Source organism: Natator depressus, chromosome 10 (genome assembly GCF_965152275.1).
Source record: "Natator depressus isolate rNatDep1 chromosome 10, rNatDep2.hap1, whole genome shotgun sequence".
Taxonomy (NCBI): domain Eukaryota; kingdom Metazoa; phylum Chordata; order Testudines; family Cheloniidae; genus Natator; species Natator depressus.
This window is the reverse complement of record NC_134243.1, coordinates 11,628,333-11,644,647: the sequence shown is the minus strand read 5'-3', so window position 1 is coordinate 11,644,647 and position 16,315 is coordinate 11,628,333. Positions and strand designations below refer to the sequence as shown.

At 42.2% G+C, this 16,315-nt stretch overlaps 1 protein-coding gene across 1 annotated transcript in view; it reads right to left on the bottom strand.

Moving 5' to 3' along the window:
• The window catches only part of SNX8 (sorting nexin 8), a 29,377-nt gene that overhangs the window by 7,088 nt on the left and 5,974 nt on the right, over nt 1-16,315 (bottom strand). Inside the window, exons 2-8 of the mRNA XM_074965198.1 lie at nt 9,832-10,022; nt 7,900-8,017; nt 4,102-4,223; nt 3,285-3,365; nt 2,026-2,186; nt 1,252-1,384; nt 40-108 (exon numbers count right to left, since the gene is read on the bottom strand). Coding sequence (XP_074821299.1) covers nt 40-108; nt 1,252-1,384; nt 2,026-2,186; nt 3,285-3,365; nt 4,102-4,223; nt 7,900-8,017; nt 9,832-10,022 — 875 coding nt within the window. The remainder of the gene's footprint in view (nt 1-39; nt 109-1,251; nt 1,385-2,025; nt 2,187-3,284; nt 3,366-4,101; nt 4,224-7,899; nt 8,018-9,831; nt 10,023-16,315) is intronic.

The window sequence follows — 16,315 nt, the reverse complement described above, 5'->3', positions numbered from 1 at the left end:
CAACAACTTTCTCACTGGCAGAGAAACAGCAGCACTCACTTTATAGGACTGAAGTAAATCCAGGAAAAGGTTCAGCTTCTCCACCACATCACTCTCTTCCTGTTTTCCCTAGAAAACAAGAGACAAGTACATTTCATATAAGCCTGGCAAGAGCACACTTCACAGCTCCTCAAACCCAGCCAGTATGTTGACCCTCCACTGTAATCTCCAGGGCACACCAGCCATTACATAGCTACATCAAGCAGCTCTCACAATGGGACTGGAGATTTTAGGCTTGGACACTAGGATGAACACAGAACTAATTGGAACAGGAAGAGCATTCGGATTGCCTGATCACTGCAACAAGAGGTTGGCATCATGAGTCCTCTGAGGTTTTCCATGCAGCTCTGTCTGGAACCCCTGCACTCATAGAATCCACCAGGATTTAATCTTCCCTCCTTAAGACACACCTATTCCAGGTGACCTATAAACACCAGCACTTCCTCCTTAGAAGACTTAATGAAACAGAAAGCAGAGCTGACAAGACACAAGCTAAACTTCAGCACTTGCTTGTTTGTTTCTTATGTCCCATCTCCCTTCCTGTGTCCGTGTTATGTGTGTGGCTCTCAAGAACTTAGGATCCTTGGTGCAGGAAACTGGTTTTATTTATCTGTAAAGCACCCAGAACATCTTTAGCAGCATGAAGTGATGGTTGTAGTGAAGAGAAACGATCACTCGTCTTTCTGGATTGCCATTTGCTCGTGTTATTCCAATGGTCATCATCACATTGTGCTGTTTCAACAGCAAAAAGACCTCGTGTTCTGTCTGAATGAGTTTCATGTAGTGTTTAACAAGTGGTGAAGGTCACAACTGGATACAGAAACAGGTTCTGCTGGACTATGTTCACCATATGATCTTAGCCAGGCAGAGTGCAGGATTTTTGGACAGCTTGGGACAGTCACTATTTACTTTATTCTTTAAACCTTTTAAAAAGGTTCCCCCCACTTTTCCCCTCCTCACTGCGCTTTCCCTGCCTGAACACCTTTGAGTTTTTTAATTCCACCAGTCAAAACATTTAGCCCAGTAGCATACCTGGCCAGTTGGACATGGCTTTAGACTGATGCCTGCATAGCTGCAAAGAAAGGGGAAGTAATTTCTGGGGCACCCATGCCTAGAAGGCCTATGAATCAAGAGGTGAAACTAGGCAAAAAACACCTCTCTCAGTGCAGCAATTGCAATAATACAGGAGAAGCAAATGGCAGAGGAACTCACCTGCTGTACAGCCTTATCGGCCAACAGTGCAAATTCGACAGACAAGCCTTTCAAGGCCTGTTTCAGAGTCCCCCACGTGCTATTGTTCAGAGCAGCCCAGGAGGGAAGTGGTGTAGTGTCTGAGCCCAAAGCACTGGGAGAGGAAAGAAGAGGCAGTGAGTCAGTTGCCACTAAGCAGCTCGGTTGGTGTGATGATTTACCCATCCCAGCAGTTACTGGAAGTTCCCCCTCTCAAAACTCACTAGTAGGCTCTGGGGAAATAGAGTCCCCTAAGAATCAGGTGGCAGTAAGTTTATACCTACTCCCCAAGAAGGGTCAAGTTAACAGCACAGCGATAGCAGGTTGGGACCTGTATATGTGGGTGAGTGTATGCACACAAACGAGAGAAAATGAAAGAAACTGTGCACTAGCAAGAATATTAGTGTTTTCAATTTAAAACAAAAATGCGGCGTGTGTGAACATATACAGCATGTAAAAGGGTCTATGAATGTGCACGACCACACCCCCATGTACTTGGGGGCTGTACCATTTCACGCAAGTGTAAATCAGATCCAGAATGTCAATGCTGTTTTCTCTCCCTCACCCTGGGGAACACACCTACTATGTTTTCTTCTCTCTGCAACAGGAAAACGCGAACCTGGTTTGCGCCATGCGTCTTCAGAAATACATGCCTCATTCCCATAGACATTCTACTGGTACACCTACTGCTCTCTTTAAAACTCAAGACTGTTCACAGAAGTGTGCTCTAGAGGGAGTCCTCACACTCTAATCTACCTTAGTTCCTTTCCAAATATGAGAAGATCTGAGGCATTATCAATGGCGCGGGAGGCTATTCTTTCTGCACGGTCCCGCAGTTTGTAGAAGCTGTTGTAGATGTTTCGGATAAGCTCTCGACTGGCAGCAAACTGGGCCTGGATGTCGGCTGGGAGGAAGTCCTGAGGCAGCAAAAGAGATCTTAGTAATGGACTCAGTTGCACGATAAATCACAAACAAAGAGATTAGAAGTCTTAACCTGGTGACACTGAAAATGGTTTTATGTTCTGAGAGGAGCCATTGAAAATGGCATTATGATGTTCCAGGCCTATCAGTGACTCCAGGTCAGAACTCTTAACTGTAGCCCTGCAAACTCAACCAGGTACTACAAGCTGAGTTGAGTTGCTTCTGGCTTGTACCTCATCAGTAAAAGATTGTGCAACCACAGCTCAGTTAACAATTCCACTGGTGATGCATGGGCCACAATAGGATCCACCTCAGTCTCCAATAGCTGAGTTTGCTCTGCAGAGGTAACATCAGTAGAAGTTTGAATAGTCCCTAGCGTCAAGCACTGTGAATAATGCACACATAGGGGGCAGGACTGCTGAGTAATAAAGGTACCATCTTTATTATTTATTTCTATTGCAATAGCACGTAGGAGCCCCAGTCACAGACCAGAGGCCCATTATGCGAGGTACTGTAAAGGCCATTTAAAAAAAAAAAAAAAAAAACCCATAAGCAACATTTAACCCTCACTGGCTGCTTTACTTTCCCCTCACCCCAGGCTGAACTTCCACAAAAGCAAGCAACTCAGGGGAGCAGCGATGTCAGGTTCAGCAAGCAAGATACACAACTAAGGTACAGCAGCCTTCCCCAAACAAATGAACAAACCACGGTGAGATTCATAGCTTCTCTCATAGACAAAGAGGGATTATGACACAAAGGAATAGTAAGCGACAGGATGAACTTTCAAACCGTGTAGGTTATTTATAGTTACCGAAAGAATGTGCATTTGGACAAAGACTTCTCTCACACTAATTTTGTATCATTTTACTGAACAGACCCAGGCTGGACATACTGGGCCTGGAAATAACCAGCTATATGTTTTGTTATGAAGAAAACAGAAGATCAAGTCAAAAGAAGGTCCTTTACAGTTCTCTGTGGAAATTGCTCTTTTCCCTTTCAATTACAGCCCCTCTCTTTTACCCAGCAGATACAAGACCTTGTGCACATGGGCTACCAGTATTAAGACTGCAATTATGCACCATAAAGAAAAATACCTTGGCCCGGGGGGCTAGTTGGCAAGTCATGAACTCATCTCCCACTCCTTGTACCAACTCCCTCAGCTTGTTCTGCACATCCTAGAAAAGCAAAAGAAACCACCAACCAACCAATTAAACCCATCTGGCAATTCACACAGTGACAATGAATGGCAATTTCAATCCTGTTAAAACCTGGGCCTCCTCATGCAATAAAGCAACAATCCACAGTTGATGGCTGCTTTTATTACACATGGAAAGGGGCCACCTTTTCATGACATTCAACCCTTGAATCAAAAATCAAAAATCAACCTCTCATGCCAATGAGGCACGGAAAAAAGCGATTCCACATATTGAGTCCATTTGTAGGCCCTGACCCATCTCTCTCTATGAATTTCCAACTCCTGTATCACCCCCTTCTCCTAAAATTTAAACACATATAAATGTTAACCCTCCACTTTAAATGCTGCATTCGTCTGAGGAGAAAGTTCTTCCTGTGCTAAAAGTCTGCATTAGGAGACTGAGAAGTCCTAGAACAATGTTTCTTAGCTCTCCCCTGGTCAAATACCTTTCTGGGGAGTATCAGAGATAAGGAGTGGTGTGACATATATTGCCACAGGAAAAAGAATTATTTTCAAGATATCGTGCCTACAGCATTGCAGAGATAACACATCCCACTGTCCAGTAGCAGAGTTACCTAGTGTGGACGATATGCTCCACTAGCCCCTTGTAGCCAGGATCACAATTGTGAGGTTGACAAATGTGCAGGCAACAGGCAGCTCTAAACTCGGTAACTGTTTCCCAGTGCAAACACGTGGCATCACCAACAAGTACTCACCGAGCCACTAAAGGAGAGAAAGAGCTTCAGGAGCACGTCTTCCGAGAAAGGGGGATGTCGAGCCACCAGATTAATGAAACGCTTCAGAGCCCGCCGCCTAGACTCTATGAATTCTCGGTCAGCTACAGGAGGGAACACTACATTAGTGTTAATGCATCAGGCATTGCAACTGGCTCAGAATGAGGGTAAGGCAGCATCATGTCCCACTGCTCCCTTGCATTTACATCTGCAGCAAAACCCAAGAACAGTACTATCAGTGCCTTCCGTCAGCTCCATGCAACAGATCTGCTGGGTTCGCTGGTCTAGCCATTACTTATCAGAACACTGCAAACCCCCACACCCTCAAGTGGTCTGTTACAGCTTGTCTTAAGTTCTGCAAACCCTTCTGCACCTATTTACCTCAACAGGACTACTCAGGTGAGTCAAGTTAAGCAGTGGGAACTTGCAGGATTGGACCCTTAGATTGCAAGCTCCTCTGTCTACACTAGCATTTTTGTCAGTCAGGGGTGTGAAAAACACACACTCCTGACCGATGTAAGTTTCGCCAACAGACGCGCCAATGTGGACAGCACTATGTCGGTGAGAGAGCGTCTCTCGCCGACACAGCTACCACCGTTCGTTGGGGTAGTTTAATTATGCTGACAGGAGAGCTCTCTCCCCTTGGCATAGAGCAACAACACGGGAGACCTGACAGCAGCGCAGCTCCAGCCACTGTAAGGTCTATAGTGTAGACGTAGCCGGAGTTTCTCTTCCTTTATGTTTATGCTGCATCTGGCACAATGGGACTCTTATCCTGTGTGGAGCATCTGGGAACTACTGCAATACAGATAATTTTTATAAGCACCAGCTACAAATTCTGGTCCAACTACAAAGTGAATCATCCCATATCTTTAATAGATGACATGCAAAGCAAAATTAACATTTGTACCCTTTTTTGCTCCTTTATGTTGTGGAAAGGTGGCTTCAAAATATTTTCCCCAGAAGTTCCCTTGCCCCATACATTGTTTGGGCTGGGATTTGTTTGTTTGTTTGTTTTGGTTTGGTGTGTTGTGTTTTGTTGTTGTTCATTTGTTTTTTGTTTTGTTAAAACTGGTTTTCTTCTTTTCTGTGGAAGACTTCGCTGAGACCTTTGGAGGACCTGGTAGGCAATTCACAATAAACTAAACCCTAAAGGTACAGCTCTCCTAGCTCCTAATTGTCAGGCTACAAGAAGTTCAGCAACTCATCCTCTTGGAAATGGGAGGGGCTCAGATTTCAGACTACTGTCATGTCCTTATGCAAGTAATTCAAACATCACGCTAAAGTCTTCCAGGAAGAAGTGAAGTCCAGAGCTGATAGTTGTAAAGTTGAACAAAAAAAAACCAAAAAAGGGTAGCAGCTTTTTTTTTTTTTTTTAAGGGAGAAGAAAGGATTGCAAAGAAAATGATGCAGCCTTCTAAGTACACAAATAGCTTAGTGACCCCCGACACAGCTTATTAGAATGGTCCCTGGCAACATTTTCACATCGTAAAGGGACAGTGAAGGGCATCACAGCCTTTTGCTTCCTCGTTCACCTTTAACTTGAGTTTGCTGGCCACCAGCGGTCCCATAATGATACTTACCCACCAAGTGATTTTCAGTTGCTCAAGTCACAAGTCCACTCAGACTCCCTAAAATCTTGTGCTCTGCAATTCTGCTTCCCTGTTTTATTAATCTAACTAGACATAGCCACCCACTGATAACATGCAGTGAAACAGCAATTGCCAGGAAAACTTTGAACAGTAGTTCTGTTTCTTGTAAGGTTGTCTAGGTCATCGGTACTTACTACCATGCATGGAAAGACAAACTCAAGTCCAAGTGCATGGAAGGGAAGGAGAGAGTGGTGAAACTCTGATCCGTTCCAATTGCTACACACTCGTCATCTAGTGGCTACTGCCACCCCCTTTCTTTATGGCTCATACACAACCCTGGACAGAACTAGCAACAAGGAGATTTTTTTTTTTAAAAAAAAGGAAAAATTAAGATGGGGAAAAAAATCAGAAGGCAAATAACTTCCTAAATGTGAGATCTATTGGACTACAGAATAGTCTCCCATGGGAAACCAACATTTGGATAATTTAGAAACAAACAGAATAAAGGAGTGGAAGATATACAGTAGAGAATAATCCAGTACTAATATGGGGCTGGAAAAAGATAACCTAATAGATGTTTTGCCTCTCTAACTTCTATGATATCTGTACTCACTGGTAAATCCTCTTAAATAAAATGATCAGCAGTGAAATAGTGTTGACATTCAATATTGTTGCCATTAGTTATTGTTCGGTTTAAGCGTCAACTCTCCACTAATATTAACAGGAGCAGGTCACTCTTCTCACAGGTATTGTTTCAGGCTGTAGGTCTTCAAATTCTCACAGACTGCACTGCATTAGATCATATTCAAGAATTACCTTTGAAACCTCAAGAGTTATATTTTTTAAAAAAAGCCCACGCCCCTGACATCTTACATTCTGCAGAAATTAACAACACTACCAGAGTAGCTCCAGAATCATCATTCTGGCCTGTTCTGGTTCACTTTAAACCCTGCGCCAGAACCTTTCACTAATTTCTGATTCTTCTTTTTCTATGGCATAATGTGGACTCCTTAAATTAAATGAATAATTTATTGTGAAATGTTAAGCTTGGCAATATGGGCAGAAGACAAGACAGTGAAAGGCTTGTTCTTTAGCAGTTAAAGCAGAAACAAAACAAAACTGTATAAAAGACTTATGTAATGTATTAAATAATAAAAATAAAACTTAAAAACGTGTCAAGATTTCAGACTAGAGAAAGATGTATCCAAAGAAGCTTTGACGTGTAGTCAAGCTTGGAGTATTTCACTATCCACAAGTACATTGTAACCATTAGAATATGGAGGAAATGACAGTCTGATTCCAAACCCATCATTCATCTTTTTAGTTTCTATTTTGACTCTACATAACCAGACACTCGGTTTTTAAAGAAGAAGAAGAAAAAAGCCACTCCTGAGATAGGTGATTTTTGTCAGAGAAGAACAAGGATCTCTCTGATAGGAAGTTACCTTTTATATTTGGACAGTTACTTATTTCATGTGACCAATATTGGTACAGAAAGGTTTCCGGGAGAGATGACACAGCCTACAGAAGCTATTTACTTAGAGTCTCCATGCTTGTAAATAAAGACCATAAGCTTGAACAAAGAAAACTTGGAGTAAGACACGCTGTCACTGAGGGGTGTGAACATTTTTTATACACTCATTTCTCCTGGAGCATTTAAACCTTTTCATATGCAAATGATTTCCCCCACTTTCCATCTCTATGGTTCTCCCGCCACAGAAGAGAGAAGGGGTGTCTAAAGCACCTTTCATACTCAGAGCACTTCACAAAGCGATGTGCTACAGCACATACTGCAATGATACAGTAGCCATTCTGCACTCGCCAATGTGCGTCAGCACCATCGACATTATAACCTACTTTACTGGGGAAGAAATAGCTGAAACTCTTCCCTATTCTAGGTCTATCCCTCACTCTAGGGCTAGCCTTACTCTTTTCATGAATGCCATTGGATTTTCAACTTACACCTGGAGAGTCACCAGTGGAACTTTACATTCATGTCTTATCTGAAAAGGACTTCCAGCAATGCAGTGCAGTGCCTCCCCACGGTATGCACTACACTGTCAGCACTGCTTTTTGAACCAGAGAACAACAAATGCTATGGATTCTTCGAGACGTGCATTCTTGACTGTATTCTCATGAGCACATTCATACCAAAGCCCATCCAGTCACTAGGAAGACCCAGGTTTACCTCCCAGCATTCTCTTTGGAGGAAGTGCCGGCACCATACGATATGGGAACTTCTGAAGCAGCATCTCATGGAATACCACAAAGTCATTGTATCGCCTGTACACAGAGCACTTGAAGCGCTGCAATAGAGAGAGAAACCTCACAACACTCAGACAGGACAATAACAGCATTTCAGTAATTTCCTTGCAGCCAGGAGGAGTTAAAGCCACATGTGGGACTTGAAGAGAGTGGCTGGTACATTTCTTGGATTTGCAGACCACTTGCTTTAAGCTAACAGTAAAAAATAAAGTCACACAGAACCCTCCAGCCACCTCTCAATTATGCACTTGGATAGCTTAATATAAATTGGATAGCTTGCTGGTGGGTTAGGTCCCTTTGGGAACAAGTGTTTCAGCAAAGAGCACATTTCAAATTCCATACACGCAAAACATGGGGGCAAAGACATTTTATAAAGGAAAGGGGAAATGTTTTCTGTGGGTTACTGGAAGGAGGTGGTAGATGTCCCTAAACTTGCTGTGAGTCCACATAATTCCTCCACAAAGACAAAGGAACAATACAATTTTCAATGAGCACCCTATCATCATTAAGGAGCATTTCAATGCTGGTGTTCCTGGTAACATCCACCAAACCAGGTCTAATGCCATGGGAAGCAAAACAGCTTTGAGCAAACGTAGTTCTCAGCCCTCCAAAACCCAGCTGTTTGACCTTTTTAGTGAGTCATGCAGCAGAATGAGGAGAAAGTAGGAACTGTTGTGGGATTCCTAAAACAGCATGAAAGTTTCTTATAACCTTAGTTTCAAGATTTTTGCATTTCTGATGTCAGGTTGCAGGAATGAACAGTGAGAACACCCAGGTTTTGGAGATTAATTTGGGTCCAAAATGAGTGATGTAGCACACAAAGAGAGACACTCAAAAGGCACGTTGGCAAGTCATTTAAAAACCACATTTGGCTGATGGAATAGCATGTTGAAAAGACTAAATGTCATCACATCCATCCACGTTACATGTGCATCGTACACTGCTAGTTCTTATTGCAGAGCTGTGCCATTTCAGAAATAACCCAACGAGATCAATAACTGGAGCACAATGGATACAGCTCTTAGGGCTTTCTCATATCTGCTCAGCAATCAGCAGTCTGATTTGCTCTTGCAGATTTAAGCTGGTGCCCAAGGCGCAGCTACTGCCTCTTTATGAAGAATCTCATTACACAGAAAGAGAACTGTCGGAAGAACGATGGCTCAGGGAATTGGTAATGGGATAAGAAGTCTCTCAAACCTGTGATCCGAAGGTGACTCTGGCTGAGGACAGTAGTGACTGAAAACTGCTACAACACTGTCAGACAGTTGCTTCTTTGGTGACCTGTGTGGAGTGAGCTGGTGCTCTTGGGCCAGTTCTTATGGGACAGATAGCCTCATCAGAAAAAGAAAAAAAAAACCCATCACAGAAGACACTAGTGAGCAGTCTCACAAAGGGGATAAAAATTGAATGGGACATAGAAACTGAACTCCCCTCCTGCTCCAAAGGTGGTCCCTACAGTCAGGATTGGGGAAGTGAACTGGGAGAGGCATGGGAGAACCTGCATTGCTGCTGGCTGTGCCATATGTGCATTCATATACAGTCTAGCCTTCAAGTGAGTTTGGTCATTACGCTCTGGTCCTCAGAGGATGTCCATTCACCTTATAAAACGACAACAGTACTTGTCAGTCCCTGCTTTGCAGAGGCCCAGTATCGGAAAAGCAGAGGTTAGGATTAAGCTGCAGTGGCAAAACTGTAAAAGATACCTCCATGAATGCCTGACTCAAACCAGCATCACCAATACATTGAACAGATTAAAAAAAAATGATCTGGCTTTTGAATCCAGGTTAAACAATTGCATGGAAACTCCTGAGGAAACACACATTCTCCCACAGACACCGGTGTTCTCCCGCATTACCTTGCTGGAAACTTCATACTCCACATGTTTAAGAAAGAGGCCCTTCTTCTCAGGTATAAGCTCCACCTGCACCGTGTCCTTGCTCAACAGCTCTTGTAGGGTGTGGGAGAGCAGCAGCGGATTTCCCTGGGGCGTCTGCATTGGCAGCTGTTCTGGATCCTTTGGCTCAATTACTGGAGGCTTTGCCAAGTCTAAAAGAAAGAAGAGAAAATTGCCATTTTTGAAAGAAAAACTGAGTGAAAGAAGGAGCCTGTTCCTCTGCTACGTCCTCTCACAGCACCTCAACACAAGTCAGAAGAGCAACCAAGCCACTCCTTCCACAAGAGGCTCTGCCCATTTAATTACCTCCCCTACTCTTAGCATACTCGGTACCTCCCTCTGCACAACACCCTGAGCATCACCTATTATACCTAGTCATGAAGCCAGCTCTGCTTCTCTGTTACAAGCCAGATTTGTTCTGTGAATCAGCTAGGAGGCCTGCATTTCCTGTCTGTGCAGCTCCCACCACAACAGAATCTGCCAAGTTAAGTGAATACCTAGCTCAGCACTCTTGGATCCTGTCTAGAACAAATTGTGAAAGGAAAGAAACTGTTATTTTACACTGCGGAGTAGGAATTAAAATATTACTTTCACATGTCACTAGAAAGAAAGGAGGCACTTCACTTGACAGAACGTAATTATTCTCTATGATAGTATAGTGGGGTATGTGGAAATTAATTAGTCCCATTAATAGCTTTAGCACCTCCGCGCACTGAAGCTCCAGACAAGAGGCTTCTTGAATAGGGCAGCCAACTGGGCAAATTTTTACTCAGAGCAAGCTCTGGATAAGATTCCAACTTCCCGCACCAAGGGTCATGCATCCTAGGTGGTGCAGCTTCTTACAATGAAATCAAGCACCCAGCTGTGCAGCTTGGACAGACAGGTTCCCCAATAATTCTATGTAATACATTATCAGTGAACTAAGAATGGCTCTGAAATACAGACCACCTCCCTGGGGAACAACCAAATACAGAAAGGGGGTAATAATCTGGGGTACTCCCTTACTAAACAACATATTGCAGCTCAGCTAAACAGCTTGACTTTACTGCATAATTACACATACTATGCAACAGGTAAATTCATATAAATGCCTCCCGGGTCACAGGAATAGAGATTCCTTTCCTGTTTCCAATCCCACTGTAAAGGGAAGCTATAACCATGCTATCCTTCCAAGCAGGCAGGACCTGGACCACCTGGCTGAACTGGCTAAACATTTGTGAGCAGAAAAGATCTGGCTGCTTTAGGATCAATAGATGTTAACATCCTCCAGTGACTTAACAGAGGGGCTTTGAACAATAGCTCAACAGAAGGTAACTGTATAACACCAGGGTATGGAAAAGGAAATTAATTCACAGAAGGCAGAATCAAAGGCTCCTTATCTTAATTTGAAAGCCTTGTCCTTATGATAAGGTTTTACATTCTGTTTGCTGTAAGCCCGGATAAAGCAGAAAACTAGTCCATCTGCAATTCCACCAACACACTGCTTCAAGACAGAGATCAGGCAGTTTGTTCAGTTTTCCTCAGATATTGGACTTTTTTAAGTAACGCAAATCAAATCCAGGACAAGTGACCATACCCCACAAGTCTAGTCAGTCTTCAGATTCCTGCTAATGTGACTCGAAGCAAGCCTTGAAACCTCAGCATTGCTCAGGATAACAAATCACCTGGCAGCTGCCTATATAATAGCGTCTAGAAGATTTACGTGCCAGAACTTGGAAGAAATCAGTGCAATCTGATTGAATGTTAATAGTGTTTACTCATGGATGACATTGCAACATATCTGTTCTTCCAGCCAAGAGACAGATGCTACAAAGGCTTCTACTGGACTAGAAAAGAGGGAAGGAGAGGTAGAAGACAGTGAGGTCAGGACAAAGGTATTGAGGTAAAAGGCAGGTTCTCTAATGCAGTAGAAGAATCCTCCCCCATTTCATCTTTGATAGGGCAGCACTTTGATAAGTAAATCTTTTATCAAAGGCAGTACCACTTCAGCTTGACAATGATATTAAATGCCTTTAGTCAACAGTACCCGACAGACACAAATCATCCCATACTGTTAAATCAATCCACAGAATTAATTCACATTCCTACAACCAGAAAAGCCCCTGAAAGAGATGATTTCTCCTTTCCTAATCCAACACCAAGAGGGATTTTAAATTACTTGGTTGACTCCTTAGGAGGTGTACAATTTGGGGCCACAGCTTCTTTCACAGAGATGCTGTCTCATCAAGGAGACTAATCACTAGTTAGATCAGCTTCAGAAGCTCTTCCCCACCTTGTAACCCTCTATTTCCTTTCCTTCCACACCCCACAGGCCCTCTGAGCCATCCAAGCTTTTCTCCTAACCACTCTTCAGCACCTTCACCCACTTCTGTCTTCAGGCCTTCTTCCATGCTGCCTCAGACATCTGGAGCAGCCTTCTGCAGCACACCAAACTCATCACCACCACCAGGCTTCTGACTATCCACCTATTCCCATGAAGCATTCTAGCAATCGTGACCATACTGGGATAGTTGAGTTTGTTCTCTTGATTTGTACCCTCTCAAGCATTTAGCTTGGAAACTCCTCGGGACAGGGACTGGTTTTCTATTTGGCACAGTTCTCCCAGTGCAGTGTACACAGACAGCACCATCTACATAATAAATACCCCAGTGCTTGTTCCAAATTACAAATTAAAGAAGCCTGGCGCAAGGGCATGCTTTCAAGTAACTGTCTCCAGATGCAGAATATACCCCAGGACAAGGGCTGAAATGTTAAGTGAATTCTCCATCTCTTGATGGAGACTGGATGCCTTTCTGGAAGATATCCTTTAGCCAAACACAAGCGAATACATGGATAACTGGATGAAATTTAGTGGCCTGTGATACACAGGGAGATGAGACTAGATAATCTAATGGTCCTTTCTGGCCATAAAAATCTGTGAATCTATAAAAACATGCAATTAAACATCCCATTGTAGAGAGGGCTTATCTTATCCCTGCTCCATACCTAAACCCAATTCGCTGAGAGTACCCTTTTCCACCTTCAGGTTATTTAATAACTTATTTCATGTGTAGACTCAGGACTATCTGAGCACCTCACACAGAACTCCATGCTTCTCTGTGCTGTCATGTGAGTAACTCACTTCAGAGGAAGAATGACAGGAAAATAAACAGAGACTGGTTAAAATGCGACCAACCCATTTCCTGAGAGGACAGGGTCAACCAACACTAATGTAGAACCCCCTCCTCCATATGCCAGTATTCACTCCCCATCATCCTGCTTGCTGACATATAAAATAAAGTAAAAATTCCACAATAAGACACTTGCACTCCTCCAAACCAGAGGTTCAGCAAGAAATGGCAATCCTTAGAAACAGACAGGAGGGGAAAGATGGGCATCCAAAATTTGAGAAAAAGAACCTGCAGGAGGAATCCTGAATCCTCCAACATTTAGCTGTAACCCTCAGAACACTGGCATAAATCCACCCAAATTAATGTTCAGAGCAACCCTATGAAAAGTATTCAGCCTCCAAAGGGTTAATAATGTGAATGGCCCTTGAGATTCCTCATGGGGTTTAGAGCTTACACTGCACACTAGGGGGAAAAATGCAGAATGAAACCCCACCTTGAGGATCTCTGCAAAGACATGTGTTGCCCATCACAATTTTAGGCATGAGCATTTTAGGCAATTTTAGGCATTTTACTCCTAAAACTTGCATTACTCTTCCTGTCTTCATCTATTATCAAGCACCCCCTTATTCTCCTAGTCCCCTGCCTAACACCCACTTCTTCAATAAATCCTTTCTCCTCATCAATAATCCCCAGACCCAATCTCTCCTGAAATGTTTTGTAGCTTATTTAAATTGCAAGATTGTCTATGCATCCATGTCTATGCATGTGTAAATTATGATACCACACACATAAATGTGTATTAACTAGGGCTGTTGATTAATCACAGTTAACTCACACGATTCACTCAAAAAAATTAATAATGATTAAAAATTTGTATCGCGATTAATCGCGATGTTAATCAGACTGTTAAACAATAGCATACCAATTGAAATGTATTAAATATTTTGGATGTTTTTCTACATTTTCGTATATATTGTATTCTGTGTTGTAATTGAAATCAGTGTGTATTATTTTTTATGACAAATATTTGTCCTGTAAAAATGATAAACAAAAGAAATAGTATTTTTCAGTTCACCTCATACAAGTACTGCACTACAATCTCTGTCGTGAAAGTGCAAATTACAAATGTAGAATTTTTTGTTACATAACTGCACTCAAAAACAAAACAATGTAAAACTTCAGAGCCTACAATTCCAGTCAGTCCTACTACTTGTTCAGCCAATCGCTAAGACAAACAAGTTTGTTTACATTTATAGGAAATAATGCTGCCCTCTTATTTACAATGTCACCAGAAAGTGAGAACAGGCATTTGCATGGCACTTTCGTAGCCAGCACTGCAAGGTATTTATGTGCCAGATATGCTAAACGTTCATATGCCCCTTCATGCTTCGGCCACCATTCCAGAAGACATGCTTCCATTCTGATGATGCTTGTTTAAAAAAATGTGTTAATTAAATTTGTGACTGAACTCCTTGGGGGAGAATTTTATGTCCCTCGCTCTGTTTTACCCACATTCTGCCATATATTTCATGTTATAGCAGTCTCAGATGATGACCCAGCACATGTTGTTCATTTTAAGGACACTTTCGCTGCAGATTTCACAAAACGCAAAGAAGGTACCAACGTGAGATCTCTAAAGATAGCTACAGCACTTGACCCAAGGTTTAAGAATCTGAAGTGCCTTCCAAAATCAGACAGGGACAAGGTGTGGAGTGTGCTTTCAGAAGTCTTAAAAGAGCAACATTCCAATGAGGAAACTATAGAACCCGAACCACCAAAAAAGAAAATCAACCTTCTGCTGGTGGCAACTGACTGAGATAATGAAAATGAACATGCGTCGGTCCGCTCTGCTTTGGATTGTTATCAAGCAGAACCCGTCATCAGCATGGACACATGTCCCCTGGAATGGTAGTTGAAGCATGAAGGGACATATGAACCTTTAGCGCATCTGGCATGTACATATCTTGTGACCCTGACTACAACAATGCCATGAGAACACCTGTTCTTACTTTCAGGTGACATTGTAAACAAGAAGCGGGCAGCATTATTTCCTGCAAATGTAAACAAACTTTTTGTCTGAGCGATTGACTGAACAAGAAGTAGGACTGAGTGGACTTGCAGGCTCTAAAATTTTACATTGTTTTATTTTTTAATGTAGTTATTTTTGTACATAATTCTACATTTGTAAGTTCAACTTTCATGATAAAGAGATTGCACTACAGTACTTGTATTAGGTGAACTGAAAAATACTATTTCTTTTGTTTTTTTACAGTGCAAATAATTGTAATAAAAAATATAAAGTGAGTATTGTACACTTCGTATTCTGTGTTGTAACTGAAATCAATATATTTGAAAATGTAGAAAACATCCAAAAATATTTAAATAAATGGTATTCTATTATTAACAGTGCGATTAATCGCTTGACAGCCCTAGTATTAACAATAATTGTTCAAAAACATCAGCATGTGTAATACAATCTGCGTGACCAAGCAGGTTAAACTTGCACTTGTACTGGTTGTGTTCTCAGACCAGCAGGCAGAGAACACAAAAGGATAACTTCAGCTGCCAGTATTTTGGGAAAAACACTACCAGGGAATTAATATTAACCCTACAGAACAACACACTCTAAAGCTGTTCAACATTTTTCACTCTACTGACAAAGAAACCAGTTTAAGAACAGACCCAAGATTCTTGGCCAGGACTAGCGGATAATGGTGTGAATTCATTGGTATGAGTAGCTGCATTCAGCCAACTGATAGAAGAAGTTAAAAGCACCCCCTTGGAAATAATAAAATATTTAACCCTTCTTGTTATGTATGCCCTGTGTAGAGCTGTACAGCTACACCTGTGAAAACATTCCCTTTGATTTCAGCAGACCACCACATAGTAATGTTTACATATAGCACAGTATATATGCCAGAGACATCAGGTATGAAGTGCTCCATGAAAGCATAAGGGAGTGTTAGTAACAAACAGAAGGAATTTAGCTACCTTCTGCACTCCATCCCTTTACATAGAGAATAACTCAAAGGAAGCTGCTCTTTTTGCACTCTTATGTCAGCATACACAAATTTGGGTAAAAATAGTCACGGATACCATTCATCCCTTGCAGTAATGGCAGTTCATTGATAAATTCCCTGTGTGCATACACCTAGTCCAAGAAGACAGGAAGACTCCCAATTTGCACTCTCTATAATTGGTCATCTATAGGATCACAAGACCTGCAAGTCTTTATTGTGCAAATTCCACCTGCAAGTACAGGTCGCTTTGCTACACTATATCAATTTTGTATGCATGCGTGCACGCACATTTATTTTAAAAAAAGAGGAAGGTTT